Source organism: Oncorhynchus tshawytscha, linkage group LG09 (genome assembly GCF_018296145.1).
Source record: "Oncorhynchus tshawytscha isolate Ot180627B linkage group LG09, Otsh_v2.0, whole genome shotgun sequence".
In the NCBI taxonomy this organism is placed as follows: Eukaryota; Metazoa; Chordata; class Actinopteri; order Salmoniformes; family Salmonidae; genus Oncorhynchus; species Oncorhynchus tshawytscha.
In genome coordinates, this window is record NC_056437.1 from 70,676,592 (window position 1) to 70,694,260 (window position 17,669).

General features: G+C 43.7%; 1 protein-coding gene across 3 annotated transcripts in view; it reads left to right on the plus strand.

Annotated features, from left to right (window-relative positions):
- The window catches only part of LOC112258555 (insulin-like growth factor 2 mRNA-binding protein 1), a 59,258-nt gene extending 43,292 nt beyond the window's left edge, over nucleotides 1-15,966 (plus strand). Inside the window, exons 3-15 of one of the 3 annotated variants that reach the window (XM_024432993.2) lie at nucleotides 2,732-2,780; nucleotides 3,954-4,005; nucleotides 4,749-4,812; nucleotides 5,947-6,234; nucleotides 6,560-6,694; nucleotides 6,902-7,024; nucleotides 7,879-8,014; nucleotides 8,233-8,349; nucleotides 8,551-8,667; nucleotides 9,044-9,118; nucleotides 9,427-9,558; nucleotides 9,768-9,881; nucleotides 10,055-15,966. In XM_024432993.2, coding sequence (XP_024288761.1) covers nucleotides 2,732-2,780; nucleotides 3,954-4,005; nucleotides 4,749-4,812; nucleotides 5,947-6,234; nucleotides 6,560-6,694; nucleotides 6,902-7,024; nucleotides 7,879-8,014; nucleotides 8,233-8,349; nucleotides 8,551-8,667; nucleotides 9,044-9,118; nucleotides 9,427-9,558; nucleotides 9,768-9,881; nucleotides 10,055-10,219 — 1,567 coding nt within the window. In that variant the 3' untranslated portion in view covers nucleotides 10,220-15,966. The remainder of the gene's footprint in view (nucleotides 1-2,731; nucleotides 2,781-3,953; nucleotides 4,006-4,748; nucleotides 4,813-5,946; nucleotides 6,235-6,559; nucleotides 6,695-6,901; nucleotides 7,025-7,878; nucleotides 8,015-8,232; nucleotides 8,350-8,550; nucleotides 8,668-9,043; nucleotides 9,119-9,426; nucleotides 9,559-9,767; nucleotides 9,882-10,054) is intronic. The other 2 variants (XM_024432994.2, XM_024432995.2) reach the window with 2 other exon arrangements.
- The last annotated feature ends 1,703 nt before the right edge of the window (nucleotides 15,967-17,669 follow it).

The window sequence follows — 17,669 nt, forward strand, 5'->3', positions numbered from 1 at the left end:
TTCGGAATGTTGCTGCTCTTGAAAACAACCTGTGCCGTGTTTGTATTGGGTGGCTTTATGGTAATATATGTGTAGAATGTCATTTACCTGAGGCCCATGAGCTTAGATTTGCCCTTCCATGTGTTTTGTTGTGCAGAGCCCGAGAGGCGAGGCAGGGAATTTTTATTGGGTTGTGTCTCTCCTGGGTGTGGAAACTAGGGTTCAGAGGTCACCAGGGGATTGCCACATATTAACCCTTTACAAACCAGCAGAGCAGTGAGCTGCCCCTCCCGTATGACCCCTGGCGCCCGTTCTCTCCTCTACACACACACCAAACACACACACAACCTCTCACATAGATCATTAGAGCTCCCTCTAGAGTTTCAATCAGGATGCTGGCAACCAATTCCCAGCTCTGTGTTTCAGTTGCCCTTAGGCACACAGATCTAGCATCAGCTTACCCTCTAAAATCTGGTGGTAGATGCGACCTTACATCTAGGAGTGACGTCATCCTACTCCCAGACAGAGATCCTAAGGGGTTAAATCAGGAAAATTTGATAGGCTACTAATACCTACCTGCTACCCCTCCCTGTCCTCTTTTCTCTCATCTCTATATTCCCCTGATCTCCTCCACTTTGCCTTTTCTGTTGCCAAATCTTTGAATACGTCTGTGAGTACTACTTTGGTACTGAGTGGTTCAATATATAAGTTATTCAGCTTGTTTGTTTATTCTTGTATTTTGGGGAACCTTGATGTTGTTATGGCAGTTGTCCTCCCCCTGCTCCAGTTCTTTCTCTCTCACTCCTATTTGCGCCTTGTGACACTCTGTCCCTTTCTCGCATGCGTTCCCCTGCAGTCAACTCTCTCTCGCTTAATGCCAACCTCACACACTCTCTCCCTCTACTATACTCCGGAATAGTTTGACTCTCTCTCTCTCTCTCTCTGAGTCCAGGCCAGCAACAGGCAGCGGGATATGCAAGCTGGCAGAGGCTGATGAGCTGACACACACACACACACACCCACACCCACACCCACACACACACACACACACACACACACACACACACACACACACACACACACACACACACACACACACACACACACACACACACACACACACACACACACACACACACACACACACACACACACACACACACCCACCCACCCACCCACACACACACACACACACACACACACACACACACACACACACACACACACACACACACCCACCCACACACACACACACACACACACACACACACACACACACACACACACACACACACACACACACACACACATACACTTTCAGCGTTGCTCATGTGTACTGAACCAGGATGTTTAAGCCTGAAACACAAGACTGCCAACCGTGTGTGTCTGTCTGTCTTTCTTGACAGCTTGTCATAACTTTCAATGGAGCATTGGCGGTCAGTACAATGGAGCTCATCGTTGTTTTTTTTATGGTCACAGACTTCTCAGTTGAGAGGCTCAAAGTATTGGAGTTGTACATATATAAAATATATGGAGTAGTGACACCGATGCTCTTTCCTCTCACAGTTGCTGCAGGCAAACTATGATACACTGGTATTTTATGATGCTGAACTGCGAACCAGAGAACCCAATCATGCTGCTGATTCAATGAAATAAAGAATGACGTTTGACCAGTTTGGTAAATTTCCATGTAGGTTTACAATAAAAAATATTCTGAATTGGATGGTTAATTGAGTAATAATGCCCGAGATACTGGTGTTTGGAGAATATATTTAGAACACAACCCAGTCGTTAGTTCTAAATGTTCTATTGCCATACTGGCTGGCAACGTTCTTATCCCTTGCTAGCTAGCTAGCCAACTACGGCTAACTTACAGTCATGTCAAGAAATGCAGCCAGAATAACAGCAAAGTAACTGCATTTGCATTCTAGTGACAGTTATTTGGATACATCCATAACAATGAGCTAATGAGGCACGATTTCGCCTGGCATAAAAAAGGTGGTCACTCATCAGGACGCTGTTGTTCAGAGGAGCTAGACAACAACACAATCACTTCAAACTGAAGCTGGAAAGACTGCAAACTAGCTGCACTTCGTTTCATTTTACATTTTTTCAATTGACAGTTGTTTATATCTATAAAAAAATTATGCCAGCTGATTCATGATTTAGACTGGCTGAGAAACGCAGCCTGCTTGTCTGTCTTGTCCCGACTCCCGACACGTTCATTATTATGGGACAGCTGGAGATTGAATTTCAATATTGAAAAATGTTGCAAATGTTGGAGAGACAGCAAGGTTCATACAAATCTCCACTGTTGAAAACTAAATGTTAGTCTAAAAGAAATCTAAGATAATGTTCAGATGCTTTTTATAGTGGAGATCAAGTACATAAATTGCCTGGCTGGGGAGATGAGACAGTGGATTACGCAGTCAGATGGAACAGAGTAAATAGGCATTTTAATGTCATGGATTTAGCCGGTGGTAACTTGTGGAATAGACACCGGCTGGAATGAGGTTTCATCCAATCAGCATTCAGGATTAGAACCACCCATTGTATAATATAGTATAACCACACAACAGGTAATAGTTTAACCAAATCCATTTGACTGCATAAAATCTGTAAATGTTTTACAGGATTGTTTGAGTTGAATATTTTCGAATAGTATTTCTCTCTCTTTTGCTCTCTCCCTTTCTCTCTTTCACTCTCTCTTTCTCTCTTTCACTCTCTCTTTCTCTCTTTCACTCTCTCCTAGGACCAGGAAACTCCAGATCAGAAACATTCCTCCACACCTGCAGTGGGAGGTGAGTGCCCCTGGTTTGACCAGGACATAGTTTCACCATATCAAAATGTATCAATGGTCCGTTAGTGTCTCTCAACCAGTTAGTGTTACATGGAGACGGAAAAGCATAGATTAGTCCCTGCTACAACAAAGGTAAGTAATCAGAAAAAACCATGTTCCGAACAGAATGTTCTGTGTAGCCGTCTGGGATGTGAGTGAGTTAAGGGGGTAAAAGGCATTTAGATTAACTATGGCTGCGGGCATGAGAGTGTGTGTTCGTATGTGCATTTGTGTCTTTATTGTGTGTGTCTGTGTGAGTGTGTGCTGGTGTGGGCTTCGAGCGGCGCACGCTGCCGCTGACAGCTGGACGAAGACAGGGCACATGTCTCTGCTAAGGCAGGGCTCTTTTGCTTTCTCTCTCTCTCTCTGTCTCTCTCTCTCTCTCTCTCTCTCTCTCCCTCTCTCTCTCTCTCTCTCTCTCTCTCTCTCTCTCTCTCTCTCTCTCTCTCTCTCTCTCTCTCTCTCTCTCTCTCTCTCTCTCTCTCTCTCTCTCTCTCTCTCTCTCTCTCTCTCTCTCTCTCTCTCTCTCTCTCTCTCTCTCTCTGTCTCTCTCTCTCTCTCTCTCTCTCTCTCTCTCTCTCTCTCTTTCTTTCCACTCCGTCCTGACGGGCGCTCTCTTGCAGCGCAGCGTGTAACTTCCCTAGCTGGCCACACGAGGGTAACGTTTCTCCACCAATGTTATAGCCCTGCACGTGAGCCACAGTACAGCAAGGAATACTAAAAAAAAAGAGGCCCAATGTCAGAGGTAGAAACAGCAGGGAAGTCAAACCAAGCTTCTGGACGGCCGCATATGACATTTATCCAAGCGACATACAGTAGTGGGTGCCACAATTATACGTATGGGTGGTCCCGGAAATCAAACCCATTATCCTGGCTTTGCAAGCACCATGCTCTACCAACAGAGCTACACAGGACATCAGTGTCTGATTTAGACCAGGGAAGCCTCTCTCTCCAGTCAGTAACACTAATTAGTTAAGTGGCAGGTTGAAATGATGCAGACACTTTGACCCTTGAGGACTGGAACTGCTTCACACTGATGTAGCAAGTGAGACAAATAAGAGAACATTGGAGAAACACAGTTTAGGTGCAAATGTTGTAACACAACTATAATGAAATTGTGTTCTCCCCTCCCTAGGTGCTGGATGGTCTGCTGGCCCAATATGGAACCGTTGAGAACTGCGAACAAGGTAAGATACTGAAGTTACCTCTGGGGAAAAATAGAGTTATTCTGTCCTTTTCATAACCAGTCAGACTCCGCTCTGAACATCTCACCTGCAAATCCAATGATAAGGCTTCCTTTACACACTCACTGGGCAAGATTATAATGAGATTCACAGTAATTCTTTGCACTTTGCTCAATGCTTTTGCACCTCAAAAATGTCACTCACTGTTTTCTATCCCTGAGACCTGACCGGATCTGCTTACATATCCATCTGAGCTACAAAACAAAAGCAGATTCATAAAGTGTCTCAGAATAGGAGTGCTGATCTAGGATCAGGTCCTACCTGTCCAGGTAATCTTAGTCATTAAGATCTAAGAGGCACTCCTACTCTGTGGCGCTTTATGATCAGAGTTCTGACATTCCTTCTGTAGTCCAAGCACCTCTCTTTGTGAATACAGCTCATTAAGAAATAGCTTGAGTATACCAGTCTACCGGAAACACTGCGAGAGGGAAGTCTTTATGTCAGTGGTAAATCACTGCTTCTCAGTCCTTCTCTGTCAGCGAATCAGGTTTGATCAATGGGATATCCCATGCTCTGTCATAGGTCAATCAATATCAATAACTCTCAGTGCTCAACTGTTCAGGAAATGGAAAGGAGGTGGGTTTATAGCCTCCGACTTATGCAATCTCCCCTCCTCTCTCTCCTCTCTCTCTCTCCTTGCGTCTCTCTCTCGTCCCCTCTCCTCTCACTCTGGCTGCTTTTCTTAGTGAACACAGACAGTGAGACTGCGGTGGTCAACGTCACATATGGAACTCGGGAACATGCCAGACAGTAAGTCTCCCATAGTACATTATATTTTCTATATCTCTACTTACAAATGTACCCACTCCATATCCTTTCACACCTTGCTCATCTGAATGTTTTTGTGTCCATATAATATAGGCCATTGAGCAGACACATTTATCCAAAGGGACTTACAGTTATGAGTGCATACATTTGACATCCCAGGAATCATACACACTATCCTGGCATTGCAAGCACCATGCTCTACCAACTGAGCTACAGAGGACCATACGAACAAAGCGTATAGGGCTAAATTATGTCCAAATGTTTTTTCAATATTTGAACACTCAAATCAAATCGAAGTTTATTTGTCACGTGTGCCGAACACAGCAGTGAAATGCTTACTTACAGGCCCTAACCAACAGTGCAATTTTTAAGTAAAAAAATAGGTATTAGGTGAACAATAGATAAGTAAAGAATGTGTTCTCAGTCAACTTACCCGTTTAAAAAATAAAAATGACAGTTGACTGAGGCCGCTCTAGCATGGAAGAAATTTGATCAACTGACTTGTTGGAAAGGTGGCATCCTATGATGGTACCATGTTAAAAGTCACTGAGCTCTTCAGTAAGGCCATTCTACTGGCAATGTTTGTCTATGGAGATTGTATGGCTGTGTGCTCAATTTTATACACCTGTCAGCAACGGGTGTGTCTGAAATCCACTCATTTGAACGGGTATCCACATACTTTTGTATATTTAGTGTATGTATATATATATAAATATATATATATATATATATATATATATATACATCACTCGCTTGACCTCTAGTGGTATGATAGTAGGACTGCAGTTGGGGATTGCGCTGCGCTGCAACAAAAATGATCAAAGATATTAAAGATGAACTACACACATGCAGCTGATGAATTTGGCCATAGTAGAAGGTTTCACTTAAGAAAAGCATTGTTTTGAGACATTTGGCTTTCAAGGTCCACTTTCTTTCAGTAAAATCATATAAAACTCATTATAAAAATGTTTTCAGAAAAGCTCATGGATAAATGACACAAACCACAGGAATTCTTTCTTTCTCTTTCGTCATCCTTATAAACGACCATTTCTAGTTTTGTTGATATTGTCGATGTGTGATTAAATGTGAAATGTAACATCCACCTCTTTCTCCCAGGGCTATCCAGAAGCTGAACGGCTACGAGTTTGAGAACAATTCCTTGCGCGTCTCCTACATCCCAGATGAGACGTCCGATGTCGACTCCCAACGTGGCCAGGACAACAGTCGTCGCCCAGGTTACGGGTCCCGCGGCCCCCGTGGAGGTTCCCCGGGCTCAGGCATGCCTTCGAAACACCAGCACGCTGACATCCCCCTCCGACTCCTGGTGCCCACCCAATACGTGGGGGCCATCATCGGCAAGGAGGGTGCCACCATCCGCAACATCACCAAACAAACCCAGAGCAAGTGAGTACCAATATAACTTGATCAGTATACTGTAAGTAACAGATGAGTACCAGAGAACCAGATCAAGTAAGTGCAAGTCACCGGTATGGCCTCTAAAAGAGAACATGTTGCTAGAATAGACCGAGCAAAGTCATTACTGATATGAGGCTTTACATCCCATCTTTGTTAATGTTTTGAAAGTGAGTATAAAAAGGTACTGGGAGCATTGCACAACCCAAAGGGCTTTCGATTGAATTTAAACAAACCAAAAATGCCCAGCCCACCTGTTTGTGGACACCATACTGTATGGCCAAACTGACTTTCCTGCGTTTTCCGTCCCTGCTAGAATTGACGTCCATCGCAAAGAGAATGCCGGCGCAGCTGAGAAACCAATCAGCATCCACTCCACCCCTGAGGGCTGCTCCTCTGCCTGCCGCATGATCCTGGACATCATGCAACAGGAGGCTAAGGACACCAAGACGTGAGTGCAGTGTCCATGAAGCAGCTGTCAACCCTGCACAGTGTGAAAACTTTAAAGTGACCCTCGAGCTATTTTGTAACTTTTCCTATTAAAAAACGGTATCTCCAATTGTGCTAGGGGTGGACGTTTATGCATACAGTTAGGAAATGGTATATTTGGATTTTCTCCTGTGTTTAATCTCATACTGTTTTCTCCTCATCCTCTCAGTGCTGAAGAAGTACCCCTGAAGATCCTGGCTCACAATAACTTTGTAGGCCGACTGATCGGCAAGGAGGGGCGCAACCTGAAAAAAGTGGAGCAGGACACCGACACCAAGATTACCATCTCCCCGTTAGTCACACACATCTAAAAACATACACACACATCTACACACATCATGAAACACACAGGTCCCTGGTTATGTTTACGCAGAGCTGCCACGGTCAATTAGGAAAGATCATGCACCATGTGATTGAAACCTATGACTATATCTAATGACTGAGACTGAATAATTGTACAGTTGTACGGGCCTCCCGAGTGGCGCAGCGGTCTAAGGCACTGCTCCACAGTGCTAGCTGTATCACTACAAATCCGGGTTAAATCCCGGGCTGTGTCGCAGCCGGCCGTGACCGGGAGACCCATGAAGCGGTGCACAATTGGCCCAGCCTCGTCCGGGGTAGGGGAGGGTTTGGCTGGCAGGGATGTCCTTGTCCCATCACGCTCTAGTGACTCCTGTGGCGTGCCGGGCGCTGACACGGTCGCCAGGTGTACAGTGTTTCTTCCAACACATTGTTGCGGCTGGCTTCCCGAGTTAAGTGAACAGTGTGTCAAAAATAGCTTGGTGGGGTTGTGTGTTGGAGGATGCATGGCTCTCGACCGTTGCCTCTCCCAGAGTCTGTATGGGAGTTACAGTGATGGGACTAGACTGTAACTACCAATTGAGGAGAAAAAAGGGGTAAAAAAATAGAACTATATGTACTGAGTGGTTTCTTCATTAGTGTAGTCTCCAATGATCACCTATGGTTGATTAACAGCGTTCCTTGTTCTTTTTCTCCCTCTGCTCCTCTCCCCTTCTTCTTTCTTATTCTACCCACCCTTCCTGTTTCTTATCTTCCTCCTTTTCCACCTGACCTCTCCCTCTTTCCTCTTCTCCTCCTCTTTCACTTCTCCCACCCTCTCTTCCTTCCCTCCGCACCTGTCTGCAGACTCCAGGACCTGACCGTGTACAACCCAGAGAGGACTATCACAGTGAAGGGACCCATCGAGGCCTGTTGTCTGGCCGAGACAGAGATCATGAAGAAAGTGCGTGAGGCCTATGACAATGACATGGCCGCCATGAATGTGAGTCAATGCTCAATAACGTTACTGGCCTCCAATTCTCTTCAAAACACAATGGTCTCTCACATAGATCTTTCCCCTGGCCCTGGCACTTTAGGTTTCCACCTGTATTTGTTGACTTTAATAGCGAGAAATGCACATACAGTCATTGTCACATGCACTCAAACTATCATGCACTCTCAGTTCAGTTCCTTTGGCACTTACCTGCTTCTTGTCTCCAGCAACAGACTCATCTGATTCCCGGGTTGAACCTTGGAGCGCTTGGACTTTTCCCCCCTTCTGGTTCCATGCCCCCTCCCCCACCAGGCAACTCTGCATCCCCCTACGGCTCTTTTGGGGTAAGTTCACAGGCTTCTATCTAAGCTAGTTGGTTTCCAGTCATTGACCTTTAGCTCAGTTTGCTGTGTTTGCAAACGCTGATGCTAGCTCTCACAATCATTACCTCGGTCTGCCTCAGGGTTGGGTTGTGGTGTGGTAATAACCTCTAGATGTTGTATCATGTTGTGATATAGTTGTAACTGTTTCATGTCACCCTACAGGCCCCTGAGCAGGAGACAGTCCATGTGTACATCCCGGCCCAGGCGGTAGGAGCGATTATTGGCAAGAAGGGACAGCATATAAAACAGCTGAGCCGCTTCGCTGGAGCATCAATCAAGGTGAGAAACCCCAAGCTGATGTAAATAGTGCATTTCATCACCACTCTGAAACTGATTCGAAAAAAACAATGACTTTTTGAGACACCGATACTTGTACTTATCATGTCTCTACAAAGGACGTTACGCTGCTTGTTTAGCGGGTAACACTTCCTTCTGATTCGGCCCAAACCTGGCTCAAACTCAGGACCTCTGCCTTGCTAGCACACGTGACCGCCCTCCTGAAGCATCTTGACAGTCGGCGCCATGCGAAAAGCTCGCTATTCGCTGGCACAAGTTGGGAGACTTCAGGCTGAGGAGTCAGTTTTGCATGTTCCCATGTGCTACAGACCTCTATCTATGTGGTTTAAGTTGACCTTCATATCTTTTCCCCTGCCAGATTGCCCCAGCTGAGGCTCCAGACTCCAAGATGCGAATGGTCATTGTAACCGGCCCACCTGAGGCCCAGTTCAAGGTACAGTAGAATGGGAGCATGATAAGACAATCTCTTTTTCAGCCTCTGTTTTTCATTGTGTTCAGAACTGGGAGCCCTCTTCTTGGTGTTTGCATCTTTTGTTGTGTGTGTGGTCTCTGCTTGCCTGTCCTGCCTTCTCATCCTTCATCCGTTTCCTCTCCTCCAACCTGTGTTTCCCTACTTTTAGCCTTACACTCTTCCTCTCCTTCATGCTCTCTTTTTTTCCCTCCAAATCCCTGTTGAAGTCACACGTCAAGCCATGGGTATAGTTACTTTTTGATGTCAAACTCTCTTTGTTGCCACCTCAGGCTCAGGGCAGGATTTATGGCAAACTGAAGGAGGAAAACTTCTTTGGGCCGAAGGAGGAAGTGAAGCTGGAGACGCACATCAAGGTAGCTGCTGCCGCTGCCGGCCGAGTCATCGGAAAAGGCGGAAAGACGGTGAGTGTAAAGGGTCTCTAGGTCCTTTTCAGGTTGCATCCCTTTCTCTTTTTGTACCCTGTGTTACAATCAATTATGTTCCTCTATGTCCTTTGTGGCCATCCTCTCCTGAGCTAGAATAACCGAGCATAGGACCACTAATCACGATAAACAGTCATGTTAGTTTTATCTAAGTGCAAATCACTAACATAACCTTCTTTATTCCTCAGGTGAATGAGCTACAGAACCTCACTGCAGCTGAGGTGGTGGTCCCTCGCGAACAGACCCCAGACGAGAATGACCAGGTTATTGTCAAGATCATCGGCCACTTCTACGCAAGCCAGGTGAGGATCTCCTAGTCCTCATTCTCTTTCATAAGCTGCCTATAGGAGTTGGCTATATAGAACCTACCAAGATTTGAAGAGGCCCCAACCTCTCCTCATCATTTCCGTCAACAGTTTATCCAGTAGTCTTCAGTCTTCTCACATGCTCACTCATATGTTGTTGTCTCCTGCAGTTGGCCCAAAGGAAGATCAGGGACATTCTTACGCAGGTCAGGCAGCAGCAGAAGGGAGGCATGGGGGAGCGCCAGGGGGAGCGCCAGGGGCCACACCCACAGGTCTTGTCTGAGATGGGGCCCTCCCAGGGACTGGCACAGGAGCCCCGGCCCCAGAGAAAGTGACGGGGCAGAGGGACCTTACCGGACAGACAGACAGAAAAACGAACGGCGGATAGATGAATGGACGTATAAAAGAGAGCGACACACGGACCCAGCGATAGACAGGAGAGATGCGAGTCAAACTGAGTCAGAGAGAGGAAACACCTGAGAGAGGACATAGTTTAGAGAGGAAAAAAAGAGAGGCAAAGTAAACTTAGAGAAAACAGAGACCAGATGCCAGGCCAGAGCGACTGACTGGGAATGGTGAGTTGTTTGGAGGAGGTGGTAGGTAGAGGCGTCCTTGTGTGTTTCAGAGAGGGTCTCTCTCTCTCACACACCAATGGGGGTCATTTGGTTCTCCTCATATGGAGAGCGACTACTTTCCCTGATCACACTTGGATAGGCCAGCCTACTTGATACTAAACCCATACTGAGCTCTTAACCATCTCCAGCCAGTCCTATATTTTAAGGGTGGTTTTTTTAAAGATAAAGATATATGTATAGAAATGTTTATTCAGAGGTATTATTAATAGAATGCAGTGATCGGGAGCCGGGAGAGGGGGCGGGGAAGCCATTGCAGTGGGGGCGGGGTCATGGATTAAGTGACCCTTCGTCAGCCAATGAAAGTTCAGCAGAGGGGCCGCAGTTGTTAACACTGCTCTTTGACTCCTTCATAGAAATCTAAGAAGAACAAAATAAAATATGAGGTTGTAAATAGAATCTTCATGAAATGTAATGAAATGCTGCGCTCAATCGCCTTGCCTTTTTTGGGTCGCCTCGAGACTCAGGTCTGCCTCGTTTCCGAGACACTGTTTGTTCCTGAGGTCCCGCTAGGCGTCTGGTGGTCGGAGCAGTGAGAGATCAGTAAGAGCGTGGAGGCCGCGGCTAGTCCTGCAGTTCTATTGCAGAGGCTTAGCTCCGAGACGCGGAACGAGAACGACCGTAAACTAGCTAGCCATGCTCGCTGGCGAGCGGCCCACGCCTTAACGGCATATTTTATATATATTATATATATATGATATGTGAGTTAACCCAAGTCCCTCGGGAGAATGAATTGAGGGCAAGGAGAAATACTGTGTAGCAGTCCTGCAATGACTGACAGGCAAGAGGTCTTATTTGATTTTGCTCATTGCCTTTTTCATGCTCAGACCCAATTTAGACCCAAACCGGTTCTTTGGAAACCCCTGTGTGTTCTGGATTTCGTTTTATTGGATCTACGAAAACATCAAAAACGAAATCCATTGTTTAATTTAATACCAAGCAGGATTGGGCCCACACGTACTGAGGTCACAAACAAGTTAGGAGACTAGATGGAATCAAAAACAGTACACACAGCAGTCTTTGAGGACCAAGACTGCATGGGTCAGGTGAGTTGATCCACAGTCCTTGCCTTTAGATGGAAAGGTAATAACAGTTAGTGGGGATGGCTTCCTCTCTCTCTCTCCCCCCTCCGCTGAAGGCCTGCTGGTGACGCTTCCAGACCCCACCTAATGAAGGAGGGGTAGAAGCATGGGGCGCTCTCACCGTTACTAGAAAAGATTAGATAAAATGAAATTAAAAATAAAAACCTACCTCAGGGTATTGTTACCTCAGTATTCCTAACTTTTTTTTTGCTTGCTGGTGTTTTATATAAAGCTGATAGTCCTGAATATTTTTTATTTTTTTAAGAAAAAATAAATACATTTTTTAGGTTTTGTCTTGTTTGCTTTGGTTATTTTTTTCTGTTTTTTTTTGTGTGACTTTTATTTTGAAAATCAGAATGACCCAGAGGTGATGCCCCAGAAGAGAAAGTGAAATTAGCCAACAATGGCTAGGTGATAGAGGACCATATCATGTGTTGTCATGCCTGCTTTGGGGGCAGCCTCTGGCTCTTCTGAAGTATGATTGGAGCATTCGGTCTTTAAAATCAGAGTATTGGCCAATGGGGAATGGCGCTGTTAGTCAAGAGGGTCTCTGGGCACATGTTGGTCCATACCACACCATGGGTGTGGGTTATGATCAGGTCCCGGTAATTATGTTTTTTGACATGGTCAAAAGGTTATTTATGATTATATATGTTTGTCATACAAGCTATAATTTGTTATACTGCTGAACTAGAATACTGACAGCATGACAGGATAGGTTTTTGAGGCAGAATTCCCATGATATGACTTTGACCACTGTGTATCCGAGGCCCTCTTGTCTGTTTCATGATGACATCATCTTAATGCGCAGAATGTTTGCTTACATGTTGCAGTCCATCTTTAGTGCTGTGCCAGATAAATGTTGATGGAAGACTGAAGGGCATTCAATCTGTCCCCTTGCTCTGAAAACACTGAATGTGAATATTTATTAGCTCTGTGCACTGACCAATAAGCCTCAGCCCTCCCCACACTCACAGATCTGTGAGTGTGATCGCGTGTGGGTTTGGGTGTGTTAGTGATTTTTTTGTTTCTTGGTTTTAAGTGTTACATTTTTTTGCGGGGGAAGTGGTGGGGTGTAAAAAAAAGCAGAAAAAAGTAGAAAGAGAACCTATGGACTCGGTTTGTCTTTCAACAGACAGAGGGGTGTTCAAAAACCTTTTAAAAATGGGAGCAGAAAGCAAGGAAGTTGAAAAAAATGCATCAAATAAATAGATTCAACCTGTTCATTAGATGTAAAAGGAAACCGATCACCAGACTTTTGTATTTTTGAAATAACTATGGGGGGGGAAAATGATGAGAAATGATGGAAAATTCGAAAAGTAAAACGTGCCAGGTCACTGATTGACACTGCCAGATAGCATCATTTCCACAGCCTGAGCTATTCACTAAACACATCCAGTAGACTGGCCAGCGGCTTTGAAACATACTTTCTCACCATCGACAGGTGAAAGTCTATTCTACTGTTTATGCTTCCATTTTTTTTCAAGAGACGGCAACTTCTTGTTTCGCCATGGCAAGAGCTGACTTGACATGTTTAGAGGTCTCCTTGGCAATGAGCATATGAAAGGAGCATATGACTCCATCATCATGTGGGGTAAATGCTCCTCAGAAGTTTCCGTCTCTTTCCGACCCATAGAGCTCTGTTCACAAACACCAAGACACACTATTTTGGATTATTCAGACTGCAGCCATTTTTATTTTATTTTATCTTTTTGTATTCAGCAAGCTTTATTTGGACATGACATCTGGTTAAATACTGTTACACTAATTGAATAATGTAAACAACTAAATATTGAAATGACCGAGAACCTCCAGGACTTTTTAAACTTGATGCAATTTAGTAAGGGAGGTGTAGAAGAGTGATGGGAGATGGGCCAATCTTTTGTGGAAAGCGGGGGAGGGACTATTATCTACTATGTCAGAGACTGACAGACAAATAGCGTACCCTTGTTTGATGTACAAGAATTGCCTATTTATGTTAGGTCACTGGAAATGCAACTGTACACCATATAGTCCAGTCAAAGTGGACGTAACGTCACACACGCAACCTCCTCCCCTCTAGTCTTCTTTCACTATCTCACCACCCTGGTTTAAGATCCTTCTACTCACACTCTCTTACTACCAGGATTTTATTTGTACTTTTCTGTACTCCACAGGACTAGGAGGACCTTTATTAAAAAATCATTTCATTTTTGGGAGTTGAGGGGAACTACGGAGTCCTCCACCCTCTCTTACGCTGGCCTCGATTGTGTTCGTTTTCTCACTTCTGTTCAGATGTTTCTAGTTTTATTACATATACTTTTTTCAATTTGTTTCCGTTGCTTTAGTTTGGAAAAATAGTTGATTACCTTTTTTTCTTCTGATCATGTTTTTAATGCACAGATCTCATAAACAGCTACTAAATAAAGACAAAATACTAACATGTAACACATTACATGATGTAAGTAATAACTGTGCCAAACAAGTTTTAGTACTCAAAAAGAGAAAGAATAAGAATTTGGTTTTATCTGTAATGGATGACACCTGGTCTGTTCACTAAGTGGCTTAGTCTTCAGCCCTCACACTTTGAAGCACTATAACATGAAATCCATGCTCGTTGTCTGTGGCAAAGCGAATGGCTCACTATTGTGTCCACAAACAAAATTTTCTAAATCTCTAAACTGAAGTCCCTTTTTATGCAATTTGAGTGATATGTCGACAAGCTATATTCATGGTCAACATTTGGCATGTGGACTGTTGATTATCCACTTATAAAACAAACCCACAACAATATGACAAAACTATTTTGAAACTACCCATCAAAGCTTGTAGCTTAGCATATTGACGACAGATTCAAGCTTTCGTAATGACGGCTATGATTATTGAAACAAAGATGCACACCACAATGTTTTTTTCCTCATTGGTAGACTCTGGTCTTCACTTCAACGAAATATCATAGATGTGCGCTACAAAGATGAGACAAACCTCACACATAACTGGGAACGCTACCTCAAGACTTAGCCATAAGATTGTTTTTATCAACCAGACAAGAGCAAACAGTGCATGTTACAGTATTTTCTTTTTAATTTATTTTTTAATTTGAATTTTTACCTCTACAGCTTTGAGTTGGGACTGTAAAAATAACAATAGATACAGAGAGTGAAGTGGGGTGCAGGAGCAGGGCAGGAGAGGACTATGTGTGGGGAGTGACTGGGTCTATTATGGGCATCTTCTAGTAGGCCTGGGACATGTTGGTTTGAGTGATAAGGGGGCACTGAGGATTGGAACAAAGTGAATACATGGGAAACTAAACCCTTGTGGCTCTTTTGGTGGAGCAGGGTTGTTCGGTCTCTCTTGAATGAGAACCCAAGGGCCCTGACATTGCTTCTATCCCTCATTAGATTCACCACACTCTGTGCCTGTTCCACATTTCTCCTTGACCCCTTCAGATAACCAGCTCCCACATAGGCCCTCACCTTGGGGTCCTGAGGCCCAGTGTCCCACCCTCCTCCTCCCACAGTCCTCCTCCAGCTCTGCCCCTCTTCCATCTCTCCCTTTGTTTTGAATTCCTCAATCAAGGGGAACGATACCTGTAACCATGTAAATTCTTTGTTGATCTACCTCTTAGGAAAAAAATTGGTAAAAGGTAAAATTAAAAAAGGACACAAAAAAGTTTAACATTTGAAAATGCTCAAATAAAAATTAAGTAAATGAATAAATAACTGGGTAGCTGCATCTCCATATACTGTAGTTCATAGTCTATTAAAGGAAAATAAAAACTTTTACTTCTTCCAAAGATGATTTTGTTTTCTCTGTTGTTAGAAGCTGTTTTGAAAGTTGAACTTAAAATTGAACTTAAGTATTTGTTTTTCTCAAAAAGCAAGATAAACAAGATTTAATTATCCAATTGCATTTTTGTTCTTCATTAGATGTACATTTTAGCCTCAACATTCTTTCTCTTTTTTTGTTTGATTTATTTTCTGATTGCTTTTTCAAATGACATAGGATTGTATTTCTTGTGTTTGGATGCATTAGGATTCTCTCTTTGTGAACTGCAACATAATAACACTCAGTAAAACCTTTTCAGAGCAGCATGATGTCTAAACGATTTAGATTTTTATTTTTTATTTTCAATGATTCATTTGAAAAGAAAGGACCTGTTTAGCTGGTCAGTCTCCGGAGTAGCTGGAGGAGGAGGACATGGAGAGAGAGAGGGGACCATCTATCGGGCTCTGCTCTGCTGCCAGCCCTCCTCCACCTCTGGGGCCTTGGCCTTTCAACTTCTGCCCGCCTGATTTCTTTAGTTCTCATCAAGACTTGTTTTAAACTCCTTGTAAACAAAACAGAGCATAGATATGAATGTGTTATTAAAAGATGAGAAAACCGGAACCCGCTTCTGTCTTGTGTGTTTGCTGTGTTGTCTTTTTTTTCCTCTATAAAGTACCTCCACCACTGCCTTCTTCCCCCACTGTGGTCTTTACAGAAAAATGACCATTTAACCACAGAACTAGAATAACTCATTATATTTCTATGAGTGGAACACTGTTTTTTATTTTTTTATTTCACCTTTATTTAACTAGGCGAGTCAGTTAAGAACAAATTCTCATTTACAATGACGGCCTACCAAAAGGCCTCCTGCGGGGACGGGGCCTGGGTTTAAAAATAAAAAACAAATACAATATAAATATAGGACAAAACACAAATCATGTGTTGTGTTGTCTCTTGTTGTGGTTTGTGTTTTGTCCTATATTTATATTGTATTTGTTTTATTTTTAAACCCAGGCCAACACAACACTACATAAAGAGAGACCTAAGACAACAACATAGTAAGGCAGCAACACATGACAACACAGCATGGTAGCAGTACAAAACATGGTACAAGCATTACTGGGCACAGACAACAGCACAAAGAGCAAAAAGGTAGAGACAACAATACATCACACAAAGCAGCCACAACTGTCAGTAAGATTGTCCATGATTGAGTCTTTGAATGAAGAGATTGAGATAAAACTGTCCCGTTTGAGTGTTTGTTACAGCTCGTTCCAGTCGCTAGCTGCAGCAAACTGAAAATAGGAGCGACCCAGGGATGTGTGTGCTTTGGGGACCTTTAACAGAATGTGACTTGCAGAACAGGTGCTGTATGTGGAGGATGAGGGCTGCAGTAGATACAGCTGAAGTCGGAAGTTTACATACACTTAGGTTGGAGTCATTAAAACTTGTTTTTCAACCACTCCACAAATTTCTTGTTAACAATCTATAGTTTTAGCAAGTCGGTTAGGACATCTACTTTATGCATGACACAAGTAATTTTTCCAACAATTGTTTACAGACAGATGAATTCACTTATAATTCACTGTATCACAATTCCAGTAGGTTATAAGTTTACATACACTAAGTTGACTGTGCCTTTAAACAGCTTGGAAAATTCCAGAAAATGAAGTCATGGCTTTAGAAGCTTCTGATAGGCTAATTGACATCATTTGAGTCAATTGGAGGTGTACCTGTGGATGTATTTCAAGGCCTACCTTCAACCTCAGTGCCTCTTTGCTTGACATCATTTGAAAATCAAAAGAAATCAGCCAAGACCTCAAAACAATTGTAGACCTCCACAAGTCTGGTTCATCCTTGGGAGCAATTTCCAAATGCCTGAATAGGACCACGCAGCCCTCATACCGCTCAGGAAGGAGATGCCTTTCGTCTCCTAGAGATGAATGTACTTTGGTGTGAAAAGTTCAAGTCAATCCCAGAACAACAGCAAAGGACCTTGTGAAGATGCTGAAGGAAACCAGTACAAAAGTATCTATATCCATAGTAAAAAGAGTCCTATATTGACATAACCTGAAAGGTCGCTCAGCAAGGAAGAAGCCACTGCTCCAAAACCCCCATAAAAAAGCCAGACTACGCTACGGTTTGCAACTGCACATGGGGACAAAGATCGTACTTTTTGGAGAAAATACCCTCTGGTCTGATGAAACAAAAATAGAACTGTTTGGCCATGTTGCAGCATCATGTTGTGGGGATGCTTTGCTGCAGGAGGGACTGGTGCACTTCACAAAATAGATGGCATCATGAGGCAGGAAAATTATGTGGAT